The 22,245-nt window shown below is 40.3% G+C and overlaps 1 protein-coding gene across 1 annotated transcript; it reads left to right on the forward strand.

Annotated features, from left to right (window-relative positions):
- Nucleotides 1-567: 567 nt before the first annotated feature.
- On the forward strand, nucleotides 568-17,770 carry LOC127441986 (actin-related protein 2/3 complex subunit 5-A-like). The gene is made up of 4 exons (XM_051699598.1): nucleotides 568-825; nucleotides 9,276-9,349; nucleotides 9,561-9,737; nucleotides 16,065-17,770. The coding sequence occupies exons 1-4, from the start codon at nucleotides 687-689 to the stop codon at nucleotides 16,125-16,127; spliced, it is 453 nt and encodes a 150-aa protein (XP_051555558.1). The 5' UTR covers nucleotides 568-686; the 3' UTR covers nucleotides 16,128-17,770.
- The last annotated feature ends 4,475 nt before the right edge of the window (nucleotides 17,771-22,245 follow it).

Consider the following 22,245-nt stretch of genomic DNA (forward strand, 5'->3'; position numbering starts at 1 on the left):
GCATTAGGCATTACCTCTTTAGGCCTTTGGAAAATGTATCAATTTGCCTATATTGCCATCTGCTGGACTCCTAATTATAATATCTTGTTTACAAAAGAGTTTCAATGCAGATTTAAAGGGATAGCCAAAAATCTAAATTCTCTCGTCATTTACTCACCCTCATGCCATCCCAGATGTGTGACTTTCTTTCCGCTGCTGAACACAAATGAAGATTTTTAGAAGAATATCTCAGCTCTGTAGGTCCATACAATGCAAGTGAATGGTGGCCAGAAATCTGAAGGTCCAAAAAGCAGATAAAAGCAGTATATAAGTAACCCATATGACTCCAGTGGTTACATCCATATTTAGTTTAATATATTGAGTTTCAGTGTGGATTTAATAGTGCAGATTTGATTTCTAAAGACTGAATATATAGATAATAGATTTAATATATAGTACAGTGGTTCTCAACCTTTTTGAATCCAAGGCTCTCCATTGTCCAAGAAAATATTTGTAATATTTGTTAGCCAACAGATGACACGTGATGTCATCCTGAAGGTGTTCGTTCAGGCCGCAGCCACAGGGGGCGCCTTCTATGCGGAAGTCCACAAGCGACCGAGCTGCTTCCTGAAAGTGCTGGTACTACTCTGTATAAAACTAGAAAAGCACATTACCATACAGTTTCTTCTTACGTGATCGAACCAGCCATGTCGAAGAACACGGTGTCAGATCGATTCAGAAAGGTCGATGTAGATGAGTACGACGAAAACAAGTTTGTCGACGAAGAGGACGGCGGAGAAAATCAGATGGGTCCGGATGAGGCTGAGGTGGATTCTCTCATCAGATCATATCCTTTCAGTCCTGTTACTTATATGATTATTTTTCCTATAGCTTGCATGTTGCATGATATTTCTATTGTTCAGTTTTTGGAAACCCTTGTAACTCTAGAGCTAATTTGCAATTATTTGATATTGTTATCTACTCACTGGTAGACAAGGGTGTGGTAGTCAGTGACTTCATTCATTTGGGATATGCACACTACCTGCTCCCAAAAGAAATGTACAAATCTTTATGGTCATTAAAAGTAATTACTGCTACAATGGTTAATGCATGCAGTATATAAAGCTGTGCCCGATACATGTGGCAATTACTTACAAACTGTCAGAAATTGTGGTCGTGTGGCACGGTTATTTTAGTAACCAAAACTGAAACGAAACTATTCATTAAAAAGCATTTTCGTAAACTGAAATAAAATATTTTAAAATAAATGAAAAACGAAACGAAACTAACAGCAGTTAATAATAAAAAATAAAACTTACTGAAATAAAATACAAATTATCAAAAATAAATGATCGTTTTCGTAATCAACGAGCTGTCATCATGGCGGGGAAATCTGGCCTGTGTGTGTGTTTGAGATGTTCATCTTCAGAGCCGCAGACACTATTGGGCAGTTTAGTTGAACACATGCAGGTGGCGTTGTGGCATGTAATGCACATGAGGTTAGATGATACTGAAAGACTGATATATGAAGACGTCTCGGACATGAATTATGGCTGGTAGGAAGTCTTTATTTTAAAAACCAAGTATAATAATTTTTTCACGATCTTCTATAAATATTTTCAGGTCCTACTGGCTGGCATACTGGGGTAACAGGTGCAATACAATGGCAAAGGCGCTAGTGTTAGCATTAACGCATGTAAACATTACAAATAATTACACATAATCTTATGCAGATATCTTTCAATCATCGAGTTGTTATAACAGCTTCTTTTACTTATTTAATGTGGATTCCATTAATAGAATGAAGCAGAAAGCATAATATTTCAAGAATATGCAGTATGTGCACACTTTTTTTCTTCATGTTGGTATTTGGATCATTTCTGCAGTACAGCGGCCTCTGGCGTGCAGGTTGAATGGATAACATACTATATTCAGTCCTACCAGGACCAGAGTTTTGCGGCCCAAAATGGACTGAATTTGCTCACATTTTGAGATGCAGTTTGCGGGATTTTTTGGGGGGTTGTTTTGTAGTGAACACTCACAAATAATCAGTATACACCTCTGTCAATTACATGTAAATATGTTAGTGCACAATAAATTAATATGCTGTTAGCAGGCTATATATATATATATATATATATATATATATATATATATATATATATATATATATAAATGAATTAAAAAAAAAGCAAGTACAAAAAGTGGCTTTTTCTTTGCAATTCTTCCCATAAGACCTGCACTTCTGAGTCTTCTCTTTACTGTTGTACATGAAACTGGTGTTGAGCGAGTAGAATTCAATGAAGCTGTCAGCTGAGGACATGTGAGGCATCTATTTCTCAAACTAGAGACTCTGATGTACTTATCCTCTTGTTTAGTTGTACATCTGGGCCTTCCACATCTCTTTCTGTCCTTGTTAGAGCCAGTTGTCCTTTGTCTTTGAAGACTGTAGTGTACACCTTTGTATGAAATCTTCCGTTTTTGGCAATTTCAAGCATTGTATAGGCTTCATTCCTCAAAACATTGATTGACTGACTAGTTTCTAGAGAAAGCTGTTTCTTTTTTGCCATTTTTGACCTAATATTGACCTTAAGACATGCCAGTCTAATGCATACTGTGGCAGCTCAAAAACAAACACAATGTTAAGCTTCATTTAACTAACCAAATAACTTTCAACTGTGTTTGATATAATGGCAAGTGATTTTCTTGTACCAAATTAGCAATTTAGCATGATTACTCAAGGATAAGGTGTTGGAGTGATGGCTGCTTGAAATGGGGCCTGTCTAGATTTGATCAAAAATGACTTTTTTTCAAATAGTGATGGTGCTGTTTTTTACATCCGTAATGTCCTGACTATACTTTGTGAATTAAAGTACCAATTTCCTTCCAAAACAGCAAAATCTGTAAATTATTCATTAGCTATACAAGACGGGGGAAATTGCTGGGGTTTTTTTTTTTAGCGTATTGGTAAAGAATCACAATTTATGATACCAGTATTGTCAGATTTTATTGATGTTCTTTGATCATAATCTTGACCAACCGTTTTTGAGATTTTGGTCTTTCTCCATTCAAGTAGTTAGGAACTGCACCGGCATGACTGGAAATAGCCTCCCGAGAGCGTTCCAAAGATGGCCGACAGTGGACTGACTTGCTAGAACAACTTTGCTTCCGGTAGACAGCTAGCTTTTCAGTTACCACATCTTATCCACCTTTTTCCTACGTCCCATTATGCTTAGCGCGAAATGTCCATTGTCAAGTAAACACGGCTGTTGTTGCGGTGTTCGTCCATTCGTTCTTTCATTGCAGTGTTGAGATTTTGAGGAGAGCGTGTATGATTTCATGAGGCCATACATCAATCACTCTATCAGTGTGTTACTGAACGATAATAAACTGCAAAAAAGACAAAGACAAAGAAAACGTGAACAAAACTGGCGCGCTGCTTCTCCCAGATGCAGTTGAGATTTAATCTAAGCAGAAATGCTACATTTCGAGCAAAATTATTGGTTGTTTTAGTGGAGTACCTGTGTTAGTTCAGCTTCAAATGTTTGTGCTTGTCATCTTGTCACCCTTTATGTTCAGATCAGACAGACACACCGAGGAACAGCTTGAAGTTCTCATACTTGGGTATGTAATCACTTTTTCAAGTTCCTTTATGACTCGGTACACTTGACATTGCGTTTATTAATGCATTACTTGACCTAGTTGAAACCGCTCTACAATATCGGCAATATTCTGATATTGGCTTCTTGTTTGAGCTCCGCCTGTCCTGGCGTGAAGCTGCCTGCTATAAAAGCAGGTGCACAAACACCATTTACTCAGAATTTCTTCCTTCAAGACAGCGATTCATCTTTTGTCTTGAAGCCCTCTACCCTTCGCCGTCGATATACACGAGTCAGTGGGCGGAATCTTCACGGCTACGAGAATACTCTCCGCTCCCCTGTAGTGCTCCGGCAAACATCACTCTGCCTCGCCGCTTGACGCTTCGCTGGTGAACGGGCCTCAGCACCCTGATTCCCCTCAGCGTTTTGGCAGGTGTTGTGTATCCTTACAAAGCAAATGCATATTGTGTATTGTGTGAAATATTTATTTATATATCTAAAAGAGTCGCTTATGTGTTCACGTCTTTTTAAAGTTGTCGTTCTGTAAGTGTTCCTTGTGCGAGAGGCACATCCCGCCATCAGACCAGCATGAGAGCTGCATTTACTGTCTGGACCGTGCCCACGCAGAGTCGGCTCTCATGGAGACAGACTGCCCTCATTGTGAGGGCATGAGTCTCAAGACGCTTTGCTCGCGAATCACCCTCGTTCTGAGGGACGATTCAGCCTCCCGCGCCCTCCCACCTGCCTCTTTTGTGACAGCCGAGGGATCACACTAGGAGGCAGGATGAATTTGAGGTGGTCCTCATGCCAGCACACGCCCCACGAGCCCCTCAATCTCCATGTAATGCGTCTATGCCAATACATTATGTGCGTGACGAGCACGGCCTTTTCTGATGCTGGAGATGATGACGATGTCATGTCTCTCGCTGCATCAAGGTTGGTCAAAGAGCTCTATCGAGTGGTCTCCTCCAGAGGAGCCTACACATTCTCACCTTGATGAATGGTTCCTGCAGTCCGGACACCATCAAGCGACTGCGTCCCATAGATCTACCCCATTCATTGCTGAAGTTCATAACGAACTGTCAAAATCCTGGCGCTCGCCCTATTCAGCTCGCCCGCAAACGGACGAGCAACGCTACGATCCAGAGACGTACAGAGAGCTCCGCACCGCTACGGACTTAGTACTGTGAGCTACGAAAGTCACTGCACAGGCCATTGGCAAGTCAATGAGCATCCTGGTCTTTTTGGATCATCACATCTGGCTGACCCTCATGGAAATGCGTGACACGGGGAAAGTATGAGAACTTCACAGCTAATCCTCAGTGTGTCTGTTTGATTTGAACATAAAGGGTGACAAGATAACAAGCACATACGTTTGAAGCTGAACTAACACAGGTACTCCACTAAAACAACCAATAATTTTGCTCAATGTTGCGTTTGTGCTTGGATTCTAGTTCTGAGACGCTTGAATCATGTGCTCGTGACACACCCATTCAAAATGTTGACTCCGAAACAGATCTTATCATATCTTTCCTCGGGACTGATTTTCGTCAATTGATCTGAAGGATGCGTACTTCATGTTCCAATTGCACCGCGTTACAGGCAGCTTTTTAGGTTCACATTCGAGGGAACTGCGTATCAATTTAAAGTCCTTAATTTCAGTCTTTTTCTGGCTTCCCGCACATTCACAAAATGTATAGATGTGGCGTTCGCCCCATTGAAAATGAATGGGGTGTGTTTTGAATTACATCAGCGATTGGTTATTACTAGCCAGTTAGAGGCACTACTGCTTTGCCATATGGAAAATCTGGCCTAATGTCAACTGGGCGAAAAGCACACTTTTCCCCAGCCAGTAAATCTCCTTTTTAGGAGTTCATGCGTGCGCACCTCATGAACGAGTGCGTACAGACCATTCTTCGGTGTCTGTTTCAGTTCAAACTGAAAAAAACATTACCACTGAAGTCATTTCATTTTCATGTGCATCACGATAACTCTGGCTGCTCTAGCAACATGGATAGCGCCAGCCTTCTACCAACAGGGTGTTATGCTGGGTCAGGTTTTCAGAAAGAGAGTGCTGACCACAAATGCATCTAACACAGGTTGGGACATGGTGTGTAATGGACGCCCACATTCGACACCTGGAAACAGGTGCGAAACGGCCATGACATGTCAACCGACTAGAGCTACTAGATGTCTTTCTAGCTTTGAGAGCTTTTCATTCCGATATTGTGAATCACCACATTCTGATTCATCCAGACAACACAACGGTAGTGCCATATATATGTCGCCATGTCAGGCTGGCCCACGTATGGCCTGTGAAAAGCAAGTATGCGCTTCCTCTGGTGTGCCCCCTACATTCTGTTATCAGCAAAGTCCGAGTGGGCATGCAAACAGTTCTGTTAATTGCGCCGAAATGGCCCAATCAGTCCTGGTTTCTGGAGATGGTAGAAATACTGGATGGGCCTCCATGGAAATACTGCTGGAGAAAAATAGTCTCTCTCAAACACAAGGCACGGTTTGGCATCCCCAGCCAGAGCTGCGAAGCCTACAGGTGTGGCCTTTGAACTGAGCGTGCTAAACGTGCCAGAACTGACACACTCAGTCATGTCCATTTTACAGGCCAGAGCGCTGTCCACGAGGTGCCTCTACGTGCTAAAATGGAATGTGTTCACTGATTGGTGTCTTTCACATAGCAAGGACTCTGTAAACTACCCCATACATGAAATTCTAATATTAGACGCAGGACTCACTCTGTCATCGCTCAAAGTTTTTGTGGCGACTATATCTGCGTATCACACATATTGTTCCTTAGAGGAGCAAGACGGTTAAATCCACCTCCGCCGGCTTGGGACCTAACTTTGGTCATAAAAGTGCTCGCAGGGCCCCCATTCGAGCCTTTGGACTCTGTGGATTTGCGCAGTCTCCATTAATACCGCACTACTGCTGGCTCTGTCCTCAGTAAAATGGGTCTGTGACTTACATGCACTATCAACTGACAATTAATCTCTGGAGTTTGGCCCCGGACTTCCAAAAGCCACTGTCAAACCCAGAAAAGGCTATGTGCCTAAGGTTCTAACCACACCCTTCAGAGCGCAGGTGGTTCACCTTCAAGCCTTCTTCCCCCCTCCATTTAATTAAATTCCTTGCATTTGTTATGCCCTGTGCAGGTGCTACATACATACGTTGAGCGCACCTGCCAGTTCAGACTGTCTGATCAGATCTTTGTGTGCTATGGAGGATGCACGAAAGGAGTGCCCGTCTCCAAGCAAAAACTTTCTCACTGGATTGTTGATGTGATTGCCCTGGCTTACGAGTCGCAGGGTAAGATATGCCCAATTGATGTTAAAGTATGCTCAACTAGTGGCATGGCCTCCTCATGGGCATGGACGAATGTTGTGTCTCAAACGACATTTGCATGGTTTTACAACCTAAATGTAATGTCTCACTCTTCACAAGTCCTCTCCGTTTAGAGTGCTTGCTATTTCGTTTGCCAAACATATACTTATGCCCCTTCCTTTAAGTACGGGCTCCCCATCATTTTACACAACCGCCTGCATTCAGGCCATTGTAATTTACCATAAAGTCACAAGCACTTTCATTATAAATAAACTCCCTTCCCGACTGGGTTCATGAAGGGGTTAATTCATACTATATGACTACAGTTAATATATTCATTTTGAGTGCTCTCCTCCTGGCCCAACATGAGGGTCACTCACTTGCGGCATACTCGTGTCAGTTGCCGTCCCGTGGGAGTCTCTGGAACCTCTCTGGAAGGTTATGTCGTGTAGTGCGGCGCGATGGGTTTCTGTTCCCCATATGCATTAGCAATCGCAATGTCAAATTTACAGAGTCGTAAGGAAACATCTCGGTAACCTACGTAACCTCGATTCCCTGAGACGAAGGGAACGAGACATTGCAAACTCTGGCCACACTACAAGACTCAGAGTTCTTTTGAGGTGCGAGCTATGCGCTCCTTGTCCCTCAGTCAGAAAATTCTGAGGAATGGTGTTTGCACGCCTGCTTTTATAGCGGACAGCCTAAAAGGGTGGGGCTTAAACACCATAGCCAATATTAGAATATTGGCATTATTGTAGAGCGGTTTCAACTAGGTCATGTGGAAGGATACTCCCCATATGCGTTCGCAAATGCAATGTCTCGTTCGCTTCGTCTCAGGGAACCGAGTTTACGTACGTAACCGAGATGTTTTCATTGATTGTGTGAGTTGTAACACCTTCTACTGATTGGTCAACTTCAGGTAGATCGCCAAATTGGCTTGTTCAACTGTACACACCTCATGAAATCAAGGCAATAATGGCCACATTTTTTAGACAGATTTAACAATTAGCGGGAGGTCGTGAGCTACACGGCTCCGCTCATAATTCCTCTCACACAATGCAAGCCGTGACCACACGAGCACCAACGATTTCCCCGTGATCTCTCCCGACTGAAAAAAAAAAAAACAGTCGGTAGCTCGCACGACAGCCGAAAATCACACTGTGTACGCCCACCTTTGTGTAATGCTCTGCTTCTCAACGGGTGGTACTTCGCCTCCACGTCAATTATGGCTGTGACTCGATTAAAACTTTTTAACTAATTAATGGCACAGTTTTCCGTGATCAATCGCAATTATGGTACATGGCAAATTAAAACAAACATTAAAATATAAATATATTTACTTTATACTTTGTCTCAAAGATCTTGCAAGAAATTGGTTACTCATATATTGTGATTATTTAAATATGTAGCCTATATGTTAAAATATTCAGTTTTTTGCAGCTAGTTAATTAGACAATGTTTTACAGGTCTAAACCTTTTGATAAAAGTATATGTTTACAAGCCATAAAATCAGTGGCCAAGCTGTAATTAATTAATTACAAGTTGGACAAAATCAATTTTCCCGTGGAGTTTTTTAATAATAGGATTAAATGGGCAGATTCAATTCATATTAAGCTTTATTGGCAAGATGAGCTTAAGTGTACATTGCCAATGCATTATAAGACATTATACATATAGTTATAAAACAAATTGAATGCTGAAGTTTAATTTTCTGGAGTTTAAAATCTCATAACTATTATTTTCTCTGGCTGCCTTAGTCTGTTGCACACACGCTGGGTCTCTCGTGCGGTTTTGTATTTGACACTGGTCCAGATGACAGCTAGTGAGTGTTTTCAGGTGGTGCAAAGAGATATGGTAGCTTGCTCGTATCTCTCCCACACCTGGTTCACCACTTGCGGGTGAAGTCTCCGTTCTCCATACAGTAAATCCACTCACGTGTTTATAATGCTTAACATGCATTGCGCATAATAAATAAAGGCTGAAACATACTCTGTGCAAGTACATGAATACTGATGCAAGCGCTTGGTCACTACATTGTCAACGCATAGTCTGATTGATCATGCTAATGTGTGTTCTTGTGTACCATTGCAGGAACAAATCTCAGTACACAAGGGGGCAATAGAGTTACCTTCAAATGTCTGTGCCATTAAACTGGATGTGTTATTCAGGTTAGTTGCTATAAATAAGGCGTGAGAGGCCGTGCTATATTGTGAATATAGTCACAGCTGAAGGGCGTTGTTAGGCACAACGCAAAAATCTGGGTTACAGTGAGGTACTTAAAATGGAAGTGAATGTTTCTTTAAAATGAATGACTAGTTTTGAATGCAAGCCGTTCTGAGGTATTTTCCTTAGTGCAGTGTACAGGTAACCTGATGGGGGCTTTACAGGCGGTACTGAAGAATCCACCAATCAATACCAAGAACCAGAATGTGAAGGTGAGTTAAGCCTAAGTCACCTTAAATTATCAGTCTGATAAATCTTAAGCATTCTCTGTACAATGTCCATTAAATACACTACATTTGAAGTCCAATTATTACTTTTCCACCAGATTTCTAAAAACATCTGCTTAATGTGTGGAATGAATGGGTTCATGATTTATGATTAATTTACTTTCCAAGCCAGTTCACTGTGTGTGTTTGTGTTCAGGACCGGGCTGAAGGCCTTGTATTGAAAGTGCTCAGCTCTTTCAAGACTAGCGATATAGAAAAGGCTGTTCAGTCTCTGGATAAGACTGGAGTGGACCTCCTCATGAAGTACATCTACAAGGGCTTTGAAAGACCCTCAGACAACAGTAGTGCCATTCTGCTTCAGTGGCATGAAAAGGTAAGAAGAGTTCTGTATGAGTGAGAGAAATTTTTCATATTTAAGTAAAAAAAAAAAAAAAGCACCCCTCAGTTACTTTCTTTATTGAAAAGCAGAAGGAAATTGTCAAAATGTACTCACCCCCATGTCGTTTTAACTTCAGATTATTTTCTTTCTTAGGTAGAATGTCCAAGCTTTCAAGACAATGTCCAATACAAAAAAGTGAACAAGGATTTATACTGCTCCAAAAAAGCACCATAAAAGTAGTCCATGCAACTCTTTAACTATATAACATATCTTCTGAAACCATACAGTAACGTTGTGTTACAGAGAGGTGAAATTTAAGTTATTGATCACTGATTATTTTCCCCTCTGCCGTAGCTCTTAAATCTCATTTGCGGTCACGTTTTTCAAACTTGTTGCATCACGATCATTCATGCGAGAACCAATCTTGGCATTCATCAGAAATCAAATGGGTTAAACCTGGTAATATGTGTCTGAACTCGCCATTATTTAATTAAACAAAAGATAGATTTGAGAGTTCTGAGAGAGCGGGAGATTATCAGTGAACTAGATAGGTAAAGTTGGTCAAGACAAACATCGATGTTGGCTTTGCAAAGCTTTTTCTGAAAGTTTAAACTAGTTTTAAAAGTTGGAAATTTGTTCATTTAGGGAGAAGCTTTTACCTCAAAATGACATAACTGTGATTTTTGTTGAGCAGATAGGTTCATTCCTTTTAAATTAATGATTAATATTCACTCGGTATTTATTATCATTATTATTAATACTGTTTATGGTTATTATGATAAAAACAACAACCATAATTCAGCAAATAGGAAGTAAAAATCCATAGATTTGGCGACTGTAGAAATAAATGACATGTACACATTTAATCACATATTTACTGTAATTACAAAAATCTTTTGTGATATATTTGCAACGTAAATGATTATTTCTGACTTATACATTCATAATCGTCCGATATACAGAAGTAGCAGCCATTTAGAAATAGTTTAGTATAAAAGTAGTTGATATTTCTCACTTCACGCTCATAAATGAACATCCGGTCGGGTGGTCACATATGGTCTAGTCACACACATTTAAATATTTCAATGCAGCTGAAGCTCAAATCAGATCTGAAAATGTTGCATCCAGAGATGGTCAGAACCCCACGCAGCCCCAGTGCGAATCTCCATTACAAATGAATGACTTCTGGTCTGTCGATTGTCAGATGCAGTGAAAAGGTGTCTTCAGACAAACAGCCAGTTACCTAGGTGGATAGACAGACAAACTGTCACAGATAGTCAGATAAACATTTGAAAAGATTGATACAGAGAGAACAACTTAAAGCAGATCAAAAGCCTTTTCTGCGTTTGTTTACATTTGAATTTTTTGACAGTTAGGGTTTGAATTAACAAACATTCCGTTGGCCCGTTTGAACATTCCATCAATGTCAGTCTATGGGATTTTTTTTTCAATTTTTTGTCTGCTGTTCGAAAACCGTAAGTTTGGTCAGTAAGAAAAGACCATTTAAAGCAATTTAAGTCGGAACGGTCTGCACCAGTTTTGGTGGATTGTGCATGAATTGCGGAGAATAACTGTTAGTCTCCGCAGTGTCATGCACAGCGAGCCACGTGTTAAGATGCGCGGATTGACTGTCTCCGTAGTGGAGGCAACTCGGATTGAGGTGAGTAACCGCGCCACCATGAGGATCTAGTAAGCAGTGGGAATTGGGCATGCCAAATTGGGGAGAAAAGGGGATCAAATTAAAAAATAATCAATAATAAAAAAAAAAGAAAGCTCTTGGAGGAGTTGGAATCCCTAAACCAAGTTTGTAGAATAACAGTATTTTGTAATAATTTTTTTTTTTATTCCTTCATTAAATATAGCAAAACATATATACATAGAATCAACTTTTAAACCCCACACAACAACCCCGCCCTGACCCCCGACAAACATCCCTTTGGTCACATATGAGTATATACACACAAAAAAAATAAACAAACTATATATATATATATATATATATATATAAGCACACACATTTATACCTCCACCTCTCCACTGCCCCCCCCCCCCCCCCCCGAGAGCCCTCCAAAAACTCCAAATAGTTGCCCCATTTCCCAACAAACAAACCCAAGTCTTCCAAATAACACCACCTCAAAAGCCGCCACCCTCCACATCTCCGTGCACCACTACCGAAATGAGGGCGCCCCAGCCGACCTCCAACCCCTCAAAATAATCTGCCTGGCGACCATCACACTGGGCAGAACCCAATTCTCTGTGTCTATTCCCCACATCGATGACCGCGCCATCGCCTGAAACACAGAGTCTGGGGCAAAACAAAACCCGAGTGCCTAACAAGTCACACACAAAACTCTGAACCTTCAACCAAAATTCCTGGATCTCAACACACCACCAAAAATCATGGGCCATGTCTCCATCCTCCAATTGGCATCGCCAACAGGTGGGTGTGTCTTTAAGACCAAGCCTATACAGTCTAGAGGGGTCCAATAAAATCTATGTAAAATCTTGAATTGCATAAGGCTTGACGTTTTTTTGAATCCTAGCCCACACTCCCTCCTCCAATACCAAGTTTAAATCTTTCTTCCATAATCTCTTGATAGAAGTTAAAGCTCCGTCCCCCGGACTCTGAATTAGCAGGGAGTAATACACTGATGCCTCATGACCTTTTCCAAAAGCATCACCATTCCCAGAGTATCTGCTGCTTTAGGGGGGTGTATGCTACTCCCAAAAATAGTACAGAGCAGGTGGCGCCATTGTTAATACCTATAAAACTGAGATCTGGGAATCCCAAAATGTTGAACCAAATTTTCAAAAGATCTCAACACTCCACTCTCATATAGGTCACCGAGTGTAGTTTTTATAAAAAATAAAATGCCCAATTACTTAATGCCCTATTTGGGCCACTGGAAGGCACCCAGCTGAAAAGCCGTTACTGGGCAGTATGCTGTCTGAGCCAAAGCTTTGGATTTAGACCAATTAACTCTGTATCCTGAGAACTTAGAAAAGGAATTAATAATTCTGTGGAGGCAAGGCATAGATCTAATAGGGTCAGAGATGAATAATAAAATATCATCGGCGTAAAGCAAAAGCTTATGCTCAATATCTCCTACCACCACCCCTGGAAAATCATCTTCCTTTCTTATCACGGCTGCTAATGGTTCCAGGGCACGACAGAATAATAATGGGGAAAGAGGGCAACCCTGCCAGGTGCCCCTATCCAGAGTAAAATAATCTGAAATTAATCCATTTGTTTGTACTGCCGCTACCGGGTGTCAATAAAGTAACTTAATCCATCCAATAAAAGTCTTCCCGAACCCATACATTTCCAAAATCTTAAAAAGATAATCCCATTCTACTATATCAAACGCCTTTTCAGCGTCAAGTGAGATGGCAGTGACCGGAGTCTGATAATTCACCACTGACCACGATACTGATGAAATGCCTAATGTTATCAGAAGAGCTGCGGCCCCGAATAAATCCTACCTGACCTATATGTATAAGAGATGTCATAACTTAATCGGTTAGCCAGAATTTTTGACAATTTAATGTCTAGCTGGATCAGGGAAATTGGATGGTAACTCTTACACTCGCTTGGATCTTTGTCCTTTTTTAAGAATCAGACTGATCCGGGCTTGTGTCATGGTTGGCGGAAGCTTTCCATTCTTAAATGGTTCCGTATAAACTTCTAGCAAAATTGGAGCTAGTTGTGTAACAAGATCTAAAAAATTCAGCGGAAAAGCCATCTGGTCCCAGAGACTTGCCTGTAGGCAAGGCCTTAATTATCTTGCCAAGCTCCTCCAAGGTTATCTCAGAATCAAGAGAAATTTTTTGCTCAGTCGTCAGTTTAGGGAGTTCTAATGGTTCCACAAAGTTTCTAATATCTTCATCAGTAGACGAAGACGTGGAACTATAAAGATCAAGGTAGAATCCTTTAAAAGCATTATTAATATCAGTGGCTGAGGTATATATTCCACCACCAGCAGATTTCACTGAGGGAATCGTAGAAAAAGTCTCCCTCTGCTTTTATATATCTAGCCAAAAGCTTCCCTGCTTTGTCCCCCAAATCAAAGTATGCCTGTCTTGCCCTGAATAGCCAAAACTCCACCTTCCGTGACAAAATAGTATTATATCTGTATTTCAATCGGCTCAATTCTCTGAGGCCATCAGACGACATTCAGCGCTTCAGCTCTGCTTTTAATATTCCTTTCCAACTCCATGAGTTCTCGTGCTTTGGATATTTTGAAGAATGAGGGATACTGTATGATCCGACCCCTAAGAACCGCCTTAAGTGCCTCCCAAGCCTCGCCCGCAGAGGATACTGAGGACCAGTTGATCTCAATATAAACATTGATTTCAGCCTTTAACATTTGTTGGAATTCAGGATTTTGCAAAAGGGATACATTAAAGCACCAACTATATGATTTATTTTTCTCTGAATGTGGCAACACCTCTAAACTCACCAGGGCGTGATCTGAGACTAAGATGTTTCCAATTGAGCAATCCACAACAGTTGAAATGAGGGACTTGGATATAAAAAAAAAAAATCAGTTCTAGAATAAATCTTATGGACTGATAATAATCTATAAAACAAACTCCAGCCAATACGTGTAATAAGCACAAAGAACATGTAGATTCATCCACATAACTGTCCCGAAGATGTGTTCCTCCACAAAACAAGCTCCAGCCGCTAGCGGAACCAGAAAAAAAAAAAAGTATAGTTTCCTCGGGCAGTCGAACGAATGTTCATTGAGCCACATGAGTGTAACAAATGCCCTAATCACTAATGATTTGCAGGAAATATTCCACAAAACAAACTCCAGCTGCTAGGCGGAACCAACACAAAAAGAAACCCAAAAGGCGCTCAGTTTCCTCAGACAGTCAAGTGAATGTTCAGTGAGTCAGGCCCACTCGACTGCATCAAGAACGTCACACAATGACTTAATCATTCCATTGACTTTATAAAGGACATCGCTTGCTGTGGGCATGTAAATATTTTGCGGCCATCCTTTAGTATCTATTCTCAATTTGGCCAGGATCATCAGTACAAAAGCGACTTTACGTTGATGTAAGAGTTTCTTGCATTCCTTGAACCGATCACGTTTCTCTCTTGTCGAAGTCTGGGAACAAGAAAATGCCGCAGTTCTTACAAGAAAGCCTTCCTTTGCTCCTCGCCTTGCGCAACACAAGATCTTTATCGGATGATCTCAGAAATTTGGCCAGAATTGATCGGGGCCTGTCTCCCTCCACGGATCTCCGAGCCGGAACTCTGTGAGCTCGCTGGATTTCCAGCTTATGGCCTGTTATGTCGAGCAGACCTCGGGAAGAGCTCTTCTAGGTATTTCACCATATCTCGGCCTTCTTCGTCCTCAGGAATTCCAACAATTCGGATGTTGTTTCGCCTGTTACGATTCTCAAGATCTTCCAACTTTTCCCAAACACACTCCAAGTCCGTCTTGGTTGCTAGTGGGTTAGCAGCTAATTCCCTCTCCGATGACTCCAGATAATCGATCTGTTTCTCAACATCAGCAACTCTTGTAACCAACTCGGTGAATTTCGGCTCCATGGCAGTGATCGATCGACATATTACAGCAAGATCCTCCAAGTCAGCAACGACCTTCGTCAGCATTGCTGTCATGTTCGACAGTTGACGCTGAATCTCTTTCACCTCACTGGCCAAATTGAGTCCCGGGCTTTCGGCCTGCTGCTCAGGGGCTTCAGCTTGAGCCACATAAGTGTCTTTTAATGTCTCCAGAGCCCGAGGATTTTGAACTCTTTGACATTGTCTTCATAGAACAGTTATGGAACAGGGTGTATCAAATCTCACCGGTTTATGACACAAAAAGTATTAACTAGCAAAGTGATCAGAGCTCGCTATTCACGCGTCCGAACCTCGCATGGTGCCATGCGACTCCCTGTAGAATAACAGTGTGTTGGCTTTGTCAGTATAAGCCAGTATAATTACAGCTGTGATGGGTACAAAGCAGGAATGCCGTCCCAAAATGTTTATGTAGTAGAGGTGCAAAATGTGCAAATAAAAACAGTTTTTAAAAGCAGAATACAACCAAGTTCATTAAAAAACAGTCTAAAAGCTAGACAGTTCTAGTACTAAATGCAGTACCTACTCTCCTCTCTTCACAATGGAGGGTGAAGTCCATTACACTCAAGTAGCACTAACAACCTTGTCTGTGTGCTCTAAACACAATACAGTCTGACAATTTGTTAATCTAACTTCCTTCTGATTTATATTCTCAATTTTTCCCACTTCTAATTGGAATATACCATTTAAATACAATTAATTCTTGCCTTCTATCCTCTCTCAAGGCACTCTCAGCAGGTGGCGTGGGCTCCATTGTCAGAGTGCTCACAGCTAGGAAAACCCTGTAAACTTCAGCAGCGTGGCAGGGTTGGCAAAGGGACTGGCTGGCACAACCCCTCGTGGTCTGGTTTATGCCCATACTGCCATACTGTGGAGGATACCTAGTCACTCAACTTTTTTTAAAATGATCAAATAGTACACTTAACATTACAGAAATCCACATTTGGATTTCTTGCAGTGAAGATATGCACCTTGGATCTGTATGTCAACAGAATGGTTATGAGAAATGTTATTGACCTCAGCAGATATTAAGCACAGACATTTTAGCTATTATCAAAGGATGTGCCTATTTACTTGTCTACTTCACCTCTCATACCTGTTCCAATGTAATGTCTGAACATGTAAGAGCATGACTAAATCATTACATAGTCATGCTAGTAATGGCATGTTACAGAGGCACTCTGGCGTGTATTACTATTTGTGATCTGCTCCATCGTTTTGAGTCACTTTGACCCAAAAGCACATTATGCACTAAAGTAAAATGTAAAATCTCAGCCTTCTAATGAAATTATCATTTATGTGTCTATTCCAAACTGTTGCAGGTATATAATCATTGAAATTTCTTTTACTTTCATGCATAAAACTCATTCTGTTTCAGGGTCAAAGTGACTCAAAGTGATGGAATATGTCATATTTGTTTTAACTAAGAAAAATTATCCAGATTTATTTTGTAGAGGATTTTCAGTTTGCACTCTCACAACCTACCCATCATCTGCTCCTTTTGAGAAACATAATCAGAGCCGGTCTGTGGAATATGCCAACATCAGTATTCACTTGGTTATTTTAATTTGGTAGTACGTGCTGTATTATTAATGGCCATGATTTATTTACTGCATATGTTAGTTCCAAGTTGGTTTTTGGATATAGCTTTATCTTAATGCCTGTGCTTTTAAGCAAGAGGGAGATTTTCTGCCCAATTTATTGTGGTAATAAGCTTTTTTTTTTCCTCTACAGTCACTTTTATAATTCATGCAGCTTCTGTGACACATCTCCTTGATTTCATATTACACCGGGATCACATTTTGAGAGAGGAAAAAAAAGGAATAACTTTTTAAAGAAAATAACTTTTTTGCCAAAAACGTTTTTTATTGTCATAATTGTTCTGTTTTTGAGTTTAATTTTTTATAATGCTGAGTGTTATTAGAATTTTCCACCAGAAGTGTATTTATATTGATCACATTTTTGAAATTTGTAAGATGTAATCAATCGTAGAAATCATCATTATCATCATAAACATAATTTCTTAACATACTTTAAACTCTGACATTCTGTCAGGTGCTGATGATATAGCTAACCTCTGAGACACACAAGTGTTTGTGCATTTGCATATCCCACCAAACACAGCAGCAAGCACTCTAGCAAGATGTTTCTATTTCAGGCTTATGCTGTAATTGAGACTTGATCAAGGGCAGATTTTGCTTCCCCTCTGGTCTACTTATTTTTACCATACTTGAAGCTATACATAAGCAACCCAAGGAAGTATCCACTTGTTCATTAAAGATTCTTAGTGAATGTTGAGTTTGCGTCACTCCAGTCAATCATTCGATGAAGTGCTAAAATTGTAAACTAGTTTACCAACTGCCTTATCAAATTTTCCTTTTATATTGTATGGTCCTTTTGAAAAATAAAGTAATTTCTGTTGTGATTTTTCCATCTGTGTTTGCTTATGGTGCAAACGTATGTTTAAGTTGTGTCAGAGGAGAGATTTCCATTAGACTCTGCACTGATATATGACAAAAGGTATTGGGTTAATTGTAATTGCTTTATACTGTATATTTAAATATAATTTAGGTTGTATTTTTACAATTGAATGCTCAATTATATTGGTTGTGAAATAATGTGAAAAATAGTTTTTCTAATTTTAATATACATTCAGGCTTCTTATGTACCAAATATCGTTTACTGTAAGTGACAATTAGTGCAATAGGATTTTACACAATGAAATGCATTTTAACCTAATGAAATGAGAAAAGATGCATTCTGTTGCAGATAATTGACTATCAGGGACCCCAAACAGTGAGGCACCCCCATCCGTTAGTATCAATCACCTCTCTGGAATAACACAAGGGCCATGTTTGTTTTATGTATTGGAGGGCCCCATTAATTAATTTTATTAAGAATAAATAAATGAGTGCAGGGGCCCATGAATGTTAAGTATTTCTCAACTTTAGTAATAACTATGAGAGACAATAGACACTATACAATGAAAACTAGGCACATTGGGTAAATAAGGTGTAAAAGATACGTTGTGGTTTTGTCATTTATTACTTCCCAAAGCGATTAGCCTACTTGGGGTTGCTGTTTCCTACTGACTCTTGGATGCTCCTGCGTAAAATCTTAATTTGTTTCACCTGAACGTGCTGTAAATGACTCATAGCCAGCGATGGGCACAAGTACATGAAAATACCGCTGTTTAAATGTATCAAAATAAAGTACCAAATAGTGTGTGGAAAAAATTATCAAAATAAAATACAGTATTTTGTATCTTGAAAATACACAAAATACATGTAAAATTGGCTATTCAATGATGTATTCCTATTAGGCTGAAATCTATCTGGATTCTGAATGCAAAGAACATATTCGTGTACAACTGCTTAGAAACTTTTCTCTTTTTTTCACCTTCCTCTTCAGTCAATTAAAGACAATTATATACAGTGCATCCGGAAAGTATTCACAGCGCTTCACTTTTTCCACATTTTGTTATGTTACAGCCTTATTCCAAAATGGATTAAATTCATTATTTTCCTCAAAATTCTAAAAACAATACCCCATAATGACAACGTGAAAGAAGTTTGTTTGAAATCTTTGCAAATTTATTAAAAATAAAAAATGAAAAAATCACATGTACATAAGTATTCACAGCCTTTGCCATGACATTCAAAATTGAGCTCAGGTGCATCCTGTTTCCACTGATAATCCTTGAGATGTTTCTACAACTTGATTGGAGTCCACCTGTGGTAAATTCAGTTGATTGGACATGATTTGCAAAGGCACACACTGTCTATATAAGGTCCCACAGTTAACAGTGCATGTCAGAGCACAAACTAAGCCATGAAGTCCAAGGAATTGTCCGTAGACCTCCGAGACAGGATTGTATCGAGGCACAGATCTGGGGAAGGGTACATAAAAATGTCTGCAGCATTGAAGGTCCCAATGAGCACAATGGCCTCCATCATCTGTAAATGGAAGAAGTTTGGAACCGCCAGGACTCTTCCTAGAGCTGGCCGCCCGGCCAAACTGAGCGATCAGGGGAGAAGGGCCTTAGTCAGGGAGGTGACCAAGAACCCGATGGTCACTCTGACAGAGCTCCAGCATTTCTCTGTGGAGAGAGGAGAACCTTCCAGAAGAACAACCATCTCCGCAGCACTCCACCAATCAGGCCTGTATGGTAGAGTGGCCAGACGGAAGCCACTCCTCAGTAAAAGGCACATGACAGCCTGCCTGGAGGACTCTCAGACCATGAGAAACAAAATTCTCTGGTCTGATGAAACAAAGATTGAACTCTTTGGCCTGAATGGCAAGCGTCATGTCTGGAGGAAACTAGGCACCACTCATCACCTGGCCAATACCATCCCTACAGTGAAGCATGGTGGTGGCAGCATCATGCTGTGGGGATGTTTTTCAGTGGCTGGAACTGGGAAACTAGTCAGGATCGAGGGAAAGATGAATGCAGCAATGTACAGAGACATCCTTGATGAAAACCTGCTCCAGAGCGCTCTGGACCTCAGACTGGGGCGAAGGTTCATCTTCCAACAGGACAGCGACCCTAAGCACACAGCCAAGATAACAAAGGAGTGGCTACGGGACAACTCTGTGAATGTCCTTGAGTGGCCCAGACTTGAACCCAATTGAACATCTCTGGAGAGATCTGAAAATGGCTGTGCACCGACGCTCCCCATCCAACCTGATGGAGCTTGAGAGGTCCTGCAAAGAAGAATGGGAGAAACTGCCCAAAAATAGGTGTGCCAAGCTTGTAGCATCATACTCAAAAAGACTTGAGGCTGTAATTGGTGCCAAAGGTGCTTCAACAAAGTACTGAGCAAAGGCTGTGAATACTTATGTACATGTGATTTATTTTTTTATTTTATTTTTTTCGTTTTTTATTTTTAATAAATTTGCAAAGATTTCAAACAAACTTCTTTCACGTTGTCATTATGGGGTATTGGTTTTTAGAATTTTGAGGAAAATAATGAATTTAATCCATTTTGGAATAAGGCTGTAACATATCAAAATGTGGAAAAAGTGAAGCGCTGTGAATACTTTCCGGATGCACTGTACATCCCCAATTCCGAAAAAGTTGGGACAGTATGAAAAATGCTAATAAAAACAAAAAGGTGTGTGTGTGTCGTCATTAAAGTTATGTTGAATGTTCTGCTGGTTCCCGCCTCCTTGCCCATCCTGAACCCGTTACAGAGTGATTTGTAAATTATATTCACCCTTTGCTATATTGAAAGCACTACAACTAAACATTATATGATGTTTTACCTTGTGAATTTCTTTTTCTTTTTTTTTTTTTTTTTAAATGTGCAGTAATTTCAAATCAGATGATTGCTACACGCTCCAAAAAAGTTGGGACAGTCGAGTGTTTACCACTGTGAAACATCACCATTTCTTCTAATAATACTTATTAAGCATTTACTGTAGGCACTGAAGACATAAGTTTAAAAAGTGGAATTTTCCCTCAGTCATCCATTATGTAGGTCTTCAGCTGCACAATTGTACGGGGTCTTTGTTGCTGTATTGTGCGCTTCATAATGCACCACACATTCTCAATTGGAGATGGTCAGGACTGCAGGCAGGCCAATCTAGCACCCACACTCTCTGCTTATGTGGTTTGAAGTTGTCCTGCGGAAAATTCCGGGACATCCCTGGAAAAGATGGTGCTGGATGGCGGAATATGTTGCTCCAAAATTTGTACATATCTGTCTGCATTAATGGTGCCCTCACAGATGTGTGAGTTACCCATGCCATGGGCACTGACACACCCCTGGCCCATACAGACATTGGCTTTTGGACCTGACGCTGATAACAGCTTGGATGGTCCTTTTTCCTCTTTGGCCCGGAGAACACGATGGCTATGTTTTTCAAAAACTATTTTAAACGTGGACTCTTCGGACCAAAAAACACAGTTCCACTGTTCTACTTTCCATCTAAGATGAGACCGAGCCCAGAGAATTCAGCACCGCTTCTGGACAGTGTTGATGTAGGGCTTCTGCTTTGCATAGTAAAGTCTTAACTTGCATCTGTGGATGCAGTGGTGAATGGTGTTGACTAACAAAGGTTTACTAAAGTAATCCCAAACCCATGTTTATGATATCCATTACAGATGAATGATGTTTTTTAAGACAGTGACATTAAGAAGTGGTTTTCGTCTTGCCCTTTACGCACTGAGATTTGACCATATTCCTCGAATCTTTTAACTATATTGTGCACTGAAGAGGGTGAAATGCCCAAAATCCTTCCAGTTTGTCTTTGTGGAACATTGTTCTCAAAGTGCTGGATTATTTGCTGAGGCATCTGTTGTCAAATTGACAAGTCTTGAATGATCCTTGCTCTTGAGGGACTAGGCTGTTTTGGAGGCTCCTTATATACTATGACACAATTGCCTCACCTGTTTAACATCTCCTGTTTCCCATTGCCTTGTTATTTCAACTCGTCAAATTGTTATTAGTCTTAAATTGCCCCGTCTCAACTTTTTTGGAGCGTATTGCAATCATCTGATTTTGAAATTACTGTACATAAAAAAAAAAATTTAAAAACAATTCACAAGGTAAAACATCATATAATGTTTAGTTGTGGTGCTTTCAATATAGCAAAGGGTGAATATTATTTACATATCACTCCTTTTTGTTTTTATTAGCATTTTTCATACTGTCCCAACATTTTCAGAATTGGGGTTGTATATACAGGTACATGATTACAAATGTATGTAGTGCAAAATGCCAAATAGCAGCCATTTCTATACTTATTTCTGTTCAGGTTACACTGCAACCTGCTATTACTTGTGGCGAACCCTATTAAATAAATCACATGTAAAACAGTGGGTACTTTTCTTGCTATCTAGCAAGGAGTAATGCTTTACACACTTGACTAGCTAGCTACTAAATACACGAGCAGTTACTAGCA

This window comes from Myxocyprinus asiaticus, chromosome 6, assembly GCF_019703515.2.
Source record: "Myxocyprinus asiaticus isolate MX2 ecotype Aquarium Trade chromosome 6, UBuf_Myxa_2, whole genome shotgun sequence".
NCBI classification, from domain to species: domain Eukaryota; kingdom Metazoa; phylum Chordata; class Actinopteri; order Cypriniformes; family Catostomidae; genus Myxocyprinus; species Myxocyprinus asiaticus.